Consider the following 9,312-nt stretch of genomic DNA (forward strand, 5'->3'; position numbering starts at 1 on the left):
ATGCATCATGGTCTATAAGATCATCACGTTTGTAGTGGCGCTGTCCTGTGAGAACCACGTATCTCTAAAAAGTAAACTTTTCATAGTGTCAGAAAGACAGCCCTGTTTTCAGCTTTGTGACGATGCATTTTCCAGCTGATCCAAGAGGCTTTTTAAATAGTTTATTAAGCTTAAGAAGTAGGAGGATTTTCTCAACACATAAAGGAACACTTTATCCTTCAGTTGATCACAAACATTCAATATCAACACATCTGGAGATACGTGGTTTTCACTGGACAGGAAGGGGATGAAAAACTGTGATCTGTGAGGTAACTAAAGCTCTCAGACAAATGTAGTGTAGCAAGAAGTACAATATTTACCTCCGAGATGTAGTGCAGTAGAAGTATAAAGTAGCAGACAATAGAAATACTCAAGTAAAGTACAAGTACCATGAATTTGTACTTGAGTAAATGTACTTAGTTACATTCCACCACTGACTTTAGTGTCTGTGTATATTGGAGCTGTAAAACAGATGGGTGTGTTAGACAGTAATTTGTTTGGGATTTCAGATACAGTAGATTTATCCAAGAAAAATAAGAGTCTGCATTGTTGCGTTTGTTTTTGAGTCCAATGACAGCATCAACTTTACTCTGACTCACTGCAGTGTGACAGCTCCACAACAATCCTCCCAACTTGAGTTTAATGTGCCATGTGGGTAAATGAGTCAACGCTTATTTATAAGAGTTGCAACACCTCACTGGCTGTGGGTTTCTAAAAGTGAATTTCCTGCGAAAGGAAACATGATGTTCTCACGGTGCTGTTTCCACCAACTTTATTCCAGACAGTAATATTACAACACATCGCTTAACGCTTTTAATTCAGCAACAAAACATAGTTGTTTAAATAAAATATATTATTTACAATCTGCAGCATGTCAGCTGTTTATTAGCTCAGACGCTTCTATGGCTTGTTTGTGTTGGTCGGCTGGCTGATCTTTGACAAATCCCCAAACGACACGTTAGCTGAGCCTCGCTTCGCTGGTTTGGCCTGACAAAGACAAAAAAAACATTTAAACGATTAAAACAGTTTTCTATATAAGAAAATGTTGTCTCTGCTCCTGAATTTGAAGGATAAAACAATGGTGATGTCTGATTAATGCGTGTTTAATGTATCTGGTTATTCAGAATAAACAGAAAGAGAAAAACTGATCGAGAAACTCAAACTGTGTCAATAGAAAGTTAAGGTGCATGAAAATCCTGTCCAGAATGTTTAATACACAGTTGAACTCTGGGAATTGTAGTTCAGTAACACCACGACAGTCAGTGCATAGTACCAAAGCCTAGCCCTGTCCCCTAAAAATTACGTTCCCATACAACGAAACTGCCAGCCGATTAGGCTGTTATCAGGCTATTAAATAGGTCAATAGGGGCCTACTACACCCACTAGTAGGTTTTATCATCTATTTACATGGTAGATCATCAAAAGAAGGTATGAAAGAAGACGACAGCGATCTCTAGCGACCGTAATAATTATGACAGGAGTAGAGGTGGAAGTAAGGCGCTGTAGACTTTCAACCAGGAGACCGCTGTTTGTGTCCGGTGTGAAACTAAAAGTCAATGTTCATTTATTTTAATTTACATCTGTAGCTTAATAACGAAACAAATGTGGTAATTTTAAGTCAAATTATGTTATTTGACTAAACCTAACCAAGTAGTTTTGTTGCGTTTTTTGTTTTGTTTCAACTTACAACTTTAATTTAATTTTGTAGGAGCCAGGGTTGCATATTTGCAGTGTCTGGACACCAGGTGTTGTTTCTTCAGAACATCTGTCTTACCTGAGAGTCATGAGGCTTCCAGCCAATCATGTAGAGGATCTCGAAGGTAGCAGGGATGGACCCGTCCTCGTTACCATACATCTCTGAAACATTTACAAACAAACACAGACAATAATGATGAAGCAAAATACCAGTTTGTTTTCTAACTTTAGATAAAGCTAGGCTAGTAGTTTCCTTCTGCTTCCAGTCTTTGTGCTAAGCTAGGCTAACCAGTACTTCTACTCAAGTACTGCACTGAAGTACAATTTTGAGATACTTTAATTGAGTATTTCCATTCTATGCAACTTTATACTTCTATTTCACTAGATGTCAGAGATAAATATTGTATGTTTTACTTCATTGCATATATTTTGACAGCTTTAGTTACTTTGCGGATTCAGATTATAAATAGAAAACTAACCAACTAATAAATGATGATGCTTTATTATAGGCTAAACTACCCAGCGGTATATAAAGTATTTAAAATTAGCTCCACCTTTACGAGCTGCAACATTAAAGTGATGGACGCATGAATTTTTTGAATCATTTTTTTTATTGTCAATGTGTGAGCAGGTTGTAACCTAACTTAAATAATGAGACCTTCCGCAACTTTCTGGGTTTCCTCCATCAGCCTTTAGACTACTTTTAATGTGAAGAATGAGGGATGTTTTTTCAGGGAAAATCCAACAAATGTGACATTCAGTCTCGTGTGTGTCGCCTCACTGTTTTGACCGATGCTCGCTTGCATCTACGTAGTGCACGATCAACAGGACGCTGACTTGACGGCCACAGATGTCCCTGTTAACAAGCAATTTCTGATTCTTACATTGAGTCCCTTTAAGTAAAGTTTTGAATGCATAATTCTACACTGTGGTGTTACTACTTTTACTTGAATAAAATATTTTCATTCACTGAAAACTGATATCATGTGATCCAGCAAAGAAAGAAAACAAAGTGAAGAAATCCTCCACACTTTCTTCACTTTCTGATCCCACACTGTTCTGAACTCTTGTCTTCGTGTAAAAGAACGCAACTTGTGTCTAAGAAAGAGGAAGTTAAACCAGCAGAGACAGAAATGTGTCAGTGTGGATAATGATGAACAAAATGCATCAGATCAGGTTTAATAAAGGAAACAGTTGGAGAAAATGAGAACCAAGAAAACAGAAGTATCGGAAATAACGCCTGAAGTACAGCAACAGTTGTTACACCAAAATGAGGAATAAACTAAGTTCGTATGAGCATGTATGTTTGTCAGTTTACCGTTTCAAAAACAAGTCAGGCCTCTAAATCCGAGTTTCGCCTAGGGCACCAAAAGAGCTTGGGCCAGCCCTGGTCTCAGTAATTTCTTAAAATAAGCTGCTCACTGTAGTTTTTATCAAACATAGAGGAGGAAATAGTGCATTTGTTGGGGACTATTTTCAGCGGCTGATTAATCCACATGTGGTGCTCTAGTGAGTATTAGTGGCAGCAGGACGGTGTGTGTGGGATTGAATCAAAATAAACAACAGTGTGTTTGTTCATGGTGATGAAGGAACATGTCACCCAGTGACACAGTGAGGCTCATTGATGTGTTTTTAATTGAGCTTTATGGCACAGAGGAAGAAGATATATCTGTAGCCCAGCCGTGAATAAATGCATAAATGTGTAAAATATGTAAAAACTGGAGACTGATCTAATTTTAGAAATATTTCTATTGTGGCTGCTGGAGCCACAGATCTATTTGGGTCACATGTGATATTGGTCTTTGTGTTTTCATCATTTAACAGGGACATGTAGCAGCTGATCGCTCTCTTCTTTAAACACTTACCTTTATAAATCGCTGCTGCTGCTAATATGGTGTCTCTGTGCAACAGTGATCTCCTGTTCCAGGCACAGTTACTCTCACCCATACCTTCAGAATATGGAAATACAAGTTTGTAAATCACCAACACAAGCTCCTCAAAGGCAGGAAGTATTGTAGCCCTACAACTGTCGTATTAGATTACACTAAACTGTACTGGTGGAACCACTATAAAGGATATTGACTGTAATTTTAAGAGCTCTTTAATGCTACTTAGAGATTAATTGCAGCATAAATAACCGAAGTACAGTATAAAACATGAGACTAAAAGGCAGTTTGCAGAGTTTCACACCTTAAGACAGTTTAAGACCGTTTGATGTTGTAGATAAACGAAACAGAGTCACATATTAACACAGAGAGCAGTTTATACCTTGTAGGTCGGTCATGACTTCAATGATTCCTGGATAGTGAACCTGAACTTCATCAATGTCCTGAAACAGAGAGACAGACAGTGAGAATTTTATATAATATAATTATGTTATTTAGATTATTTAATGAGTTTAAACATGTAAAAATCAAAAGGAAAGTATTCCTGTGTTAACAGTGTATTCTTTTAATTATTATTTTAGTTATTTCTTTACATTTTACATGTTGTAGTTCGTGTTATGTTATGTTATGTAGATTTTTAATTACTTATGTTATATGTTTTTATTGTATAAATTGTCATTTTTAAGTTTTTTTCTGTTAATTATTTGGCATGAACATTGTATACGTAGTAGATTTTGTTTTAATTTCTAATCTAATATGAATATTTATCCAATATATATAAAAAAAAAAAAAAATTCAGCTACAATTCAGGTTCAATATCAACCTTAGTTCTACAGTCAGTTAATCACAATGATGTGTAAGTATTATTATATACAGTATGTAATGTATATTGTTCATCTTCCTTCTAATTATTTGTTTAATTAGGTACTTCATTCTTCATTTTGCATGATATTTTGTGTCTGTGTGAGAAGAAGAAGCTTCAAAAGAAGCTTCCAGTGTGTTTAATCAAAGTAACAGAGAGCTGTGATGGAGGCTAACTGGGTCTGACAGTGTTTGTGTTTCTCACCACGGTGAGCATGGTGAAGCCGGACCGGCCCAGCAGGTTGCCCAGGTCTGTGACGGCGGTGTAGGGAGAGACGTGGGGGGAGAATCCTCCCTCCCTCTCGGTCTCAGCGAGCTGGAGGGAGCACCGCAGCTCGTACAGGGTCTCCCCGCCCACCATCGCCCCGATGAACACCCCGTCTGGCTTCAGCACCTGGTGGATCTGAGAAGAGGAGGAGGAGGAGGAGGAAGAGGAAGAGGAAGATGTTACTGTTAAACTAAACAGCTCATTTCGCTAAAAACTCACAGGTGAGTTAACACTGTTACTACTACTACTGATACTCAGGGCTTAGCAAGCTGAACACTGGAGATTATAAAGGATGCAAAATGGATGAAAACACACAGACGCTGCATCTTATTGAGAAAAATCCAAGAAAATAAATTAAGCAAGTCAAAAACATCCTTTCAAGGTTCATTGGGGGGTTAACTTACAGTTTGAGTAACCATCGAAAAGACTCAACATGAAGAGGAGACCACAAGTAAACAACTAAAGAGTGACATAATTCGGATTTAACTTCACAATGGAGGAAACTACGACCTCTAGTGGGAGATCACCAGAAGACAAACAATCACACACAAAATCATTTGTGTTTGTTTTCTCTTGTTATTGTCACCTGTCTGAGAGCTCCAGGCAGGTCGTTAATCCAGTGCAGACTGAATGAAGAGAAACAAAAAGTGGGATTAATACACACCTTAGACATCTAAGTGTGTCAGTGAGGAACAATTACCAAACTACAGTTTCCTGTAGTTTAGGTGAGTGTGGATGCATATGTTTTGTCTTATTTTTGGTGGTCAGAGTGAAGGGACTGCAATCCTTCAAACAGTATGATTATTATTACTACTACTACGACTACGACTACGACTACTAGTACCACCATTAGGGTTTTAGGTTTTATTTGCAAAATTTAAAAATACATAAACATAACAAAGATAACAAATAATATACACCCACTGGGCTTATTTGAATCCTCCACCTAAATAAACACAATATATAATAATATTATTAATAATAATATGCAGAAAATAATATGATTACATAACAGTGATGGCAAACTATTAGAACAATATATACGTTTTTTAACAACAACAACAATAACAACAAATAGGTTGAGCGGGTGCTAATGAGACAAAGTTTTGTCTGATAATTTATTAATATTTTTCCTGATATTTTACTAAAATTTTTAGGATATTTTACTAATGTCTTTTTTATATTTTACTAATATTTTGGGGATATTTTACTAATAACAAAATAGTGATGTCAAACTATTAGAACAAGATATACGGTATATAACAACAAACACAACAACAACACACGGGTTGGGTGGGTGGTAATAAGGTATATCAGGGTGTCCTTAGATTTAGTGTTGTTTCTTTTTAACAGTTCAGACAAAGTAACTGGAGGAGGAAACCTTGAGCTCCAGGAACCTGCAATGTATATTGTTTTTCTTCATTTCTGGGGTTTTATAATTAATCAAAAATAATTAAATGATAAAAAAAAACATTAGTTGTATCCCTACTTGGATTAGAGGAGGAAAAGAAACGCAAAGTACAAACATGTTGGTTGATAAAAAGGTTGAATGTAATGGTTGAATCACTGAATTTTGGTGAACATTTATAATAAAAGGCTAAGTGAAGTCTCGACACCATCTTTTGTCAGGAAATGGTTTAACAGTGTCTTCCTCCAATGTTGCTAAAAATGTGGAGAAAAGCTGAACCACCATGTAGAATTGTTACGTATTAATCACCTCAAGCTGCTCACCACCAGGTCAAAGGTGTTTTCTTTAAATGGCAGAAACTCCTCGTCAGCGAGAACACAAGCAGTCGGGATCTCACTCTTTCTTCTCTGTTTCTGACGATCAGAGACATAAAATAAATTCATATCAGCATCTTGTATCAGTAAATACAACATCCATTACTTCCACCTCTATACAGATACATGCATCAATGATAGTTTTTATGATTTGTTTCAACTCTCACCAGAGTTTTCTCTGAGACGTCTGTCAGGAACAAACGCTCCACAAAATCCTGAAACATCAACAGGCAAAAAAGCCCAGAGTCAGTTGTGGCTTTGTGTAAATAATTTAAGTATTTAACTCAATTAATGAGATTACTTTTATTCCACTGAGAACAGTTTAACTAACATGTATCCGCGTGTACAGACTGTACCTTGCTTAAATGCTCTGCAATGTGACTTTTCCCACCGCCGATGTCCAGAGCCAGAGGAAACGTCCTGAGAAGACAGGAAGAGGGAACAACGTTAGAGAAGAAAGCAAACCAGTGTAGGAACTGTGTGTGTGTGTGTGTGTGTGTGCGCGTGTGTGTGTGCGTGTGTGTGTTTGTGTGTTCAATAAGAAACCAGCTGTATCATCATAAACCCACCTCGCTATGTCGTAGACCCGATCTGCCACTCGACTGCCAACCTGCAGAACAAAGATCAAAAGTGTGACTGATTTTTATGGTTAAAGTAGAAACTTCTTTCCTCTGATGGCCAAAGCAGCTGCTGGATTACATGAGTCACCTTCAGCTCTGCACAAACTCTCAGATCATTTTTACGTTTCAAATTAAAACAAACAAACCTCCAAACGTTGGTCTTATATCTGCCAAAAGGAGCAAACTAATCAATTTGTCAGCGAGATGAAAATCAGTTTGGATTGAAGTTAATTTCTTCATCATTTTTAATGACGCATACATCATTATGTACCGTTTTTATCTTATTTTATCTATTTTTTAAAATCTTATTTTATCTATTTGTTAGATTTATTCTGGAGCTATAGGTATCTAAGAATTTTACTATAGGTTGGTATATGTGGCAATAAAACTTGATTTGATTTTTGAAGATCCTGAACACTGTCCAAAGCTTACAAAACCTAAAAAAACAACAACAGAATATTTCATTATCAAACGGTCAGACGTCAAAATCTTTTTTTCTTGATCTTTTCTATTAGGCTTTTCTGTCATACTTGTTTCTCAAGATTTCCAACAGAGTGCAAAAGCACATCTTTCAAACATTGACAACGACCAAAAAAATGTTTTTATTTTAAATCCATGCACATATTATCTTATTTTTCCAGATCATTGAATACAAAATATAGAAAAACGAAATTCTGTTAAAGAAAATATGTGAAAAATGCGAAATTTTACACAAAAATGACTTAAAAATGTATAAAAAATGTCATTTTTTAAAAATGACTTAAAATGAATAAAAAAACCCACATTTCAATAATTAAAAGGCATAGCAGCAAATTTTGAAGTTTTGCACAACAAAATGACTTAAACGATCAAATTTGTTGCCAATAAATTTTGTCAATCAACTAATTAATCAACTAACTGTTTCAGCTGTACTTGTATACACTTTTGGGTAGTTTAATTTATAATAATAAATCATATTTATTAAACCTTTTCATATGTTTGGCATGCAACAACTTTAATTTGTAAAGTAACTACAAAAAGTAGCCTAGAAGACCAATCCCCTCTGAGCAGTAGTGTAGTATGAGCATAAGGTGGCATGAAAGTAGCCTACAAAGACCTCATATAAGTACAGTAAACAGGTTAACAGATATCTGTGATAGGCTCCCACCTCGTCCTTCAGGTAGTCGTACTGGTGTCCGTCCTGCAGTGTTGCTGCCCAGTTCTTCTGGCTCTTCTTCATCTCCCTGTTGAACACATTCACGGTGGTTCCTCTGCCGGACACAGACACTCCTCTGCGGGGTTCAGAGCTCGGCCAGGTCCGCAGTCTGCAGCTGGAGGACAGGATCCAGCTCCGGCTCCGGCTCCAGCTGCCTGAGGAGGCCGCAGGACAGGAGCCGGCTGCCCGCAGGACTCTGCGACACACCCCGCTGCTCATGGTGCTGCTGTAAAGTCCAGTGAATGAGTTATTATACTCTGAACATCATGTTGTACAACAGCTGAGCTTCTTCCTGTCCTCCACACTGAGTGACCTCCGGGAAGAGGAGGAGGGAAAACATGGAACTGGATTCTACTAGATTCTACTGGGCTCATTGGAAACAATGGAACTGGATCACTGACTGGAAACAATGGAACTGGATCACAGACTGGAAACAATGGAACTGGATCACAGACTGGAAACAATGGAACTGGATCACAGACTGGAAACAATAAGATAAGATAAGATAAGATATTCCTTTATTAGTCCCGCAGTGGGGACATTTTCAGTGTACAGCAGCAAAGGGGATAGTGCAAAAACAAGATGCATCAGCTAACACAGTAAAAAAAAAAAGCTAAACAAAGTGTAACAAAATATGAAGCATTTAAATAGAAGGAAGTATAAAAATAGGAGCAGTATATACAGTATTGGCAATAAACAGACTATTAACAAAATTGCACAAGTGGAAAATGATATTGCACATTGAGAATAAATGAATGAATGAATAAATGAATGAATGAATGAATGAATGAATGAATTAATTAATGAAATTCCACCTGAAAATATCAGGTTATTGTTTATTGTTTTTTGGTGTGTAAGTGGTCTACTGGGAGCAGTGCTGGTTGTGGTCTACTGGGAGCAGTGCTGGTTGTGGAGTCTGACAGCTGCAGGAAGGAGGGACACACTCCTTCACACACTTTGGGTGGA

General features: G+C 37.2%; 1 protein-coding gene across 1 annotated transcript; it reads right to left on the bottom strand.

Moving 5' to 3' along the window:
* Positions 1-794: 794 nt before the first annotated feature.
* ndufaf5 (NADH:ubiquinone oxidoreductase complex assembly factor 5) lies at positions 795-8,674 on the bottom strand. Its single transcript, XM_037765809.1, has 11 exons — positions 8,299-8,674; positions 7,101-7,141; positions 6,888-6,951; positions 6,699-6,746; positions 6,467-6,570; positions 5,336-5,375; positions 4,687-4,884; positions 4,003-4,063; positions 3,600-3,683; positions 1,814-1,896; positions 795-1,026 (listed from the first exon to the last, which is right to left on the bottom strand). Exons 1-11 carry the CDS (start codon positions 8,563-8,565, stop codon positions 940-942), a joined length of 1,077 nt encoding a protein of 358 aa, XP_037621737.1. The 5' UTR covers positions 8,566-8,674; the 3' UTR covers positions 795-939.
* Between the last annotated feature and the right edge of the window lie 638 nt (positions 8,675-9,312).

Source organism: Sebastes umbrosus, chromosome 3 (assembly GCF_015220745.1).
Source record: "Sebastes umbrosus isolate fSebUmb1 chromosome 3, fSebUmb1.pri, whole genome shotgun sequence".
Classification (NCBI taxonomy): Eukaryota; Metazoa; Chordata; class Actinopteri; order Perciformes; family Sebastidae; genus Sebastes; species Sebastes umbrosus.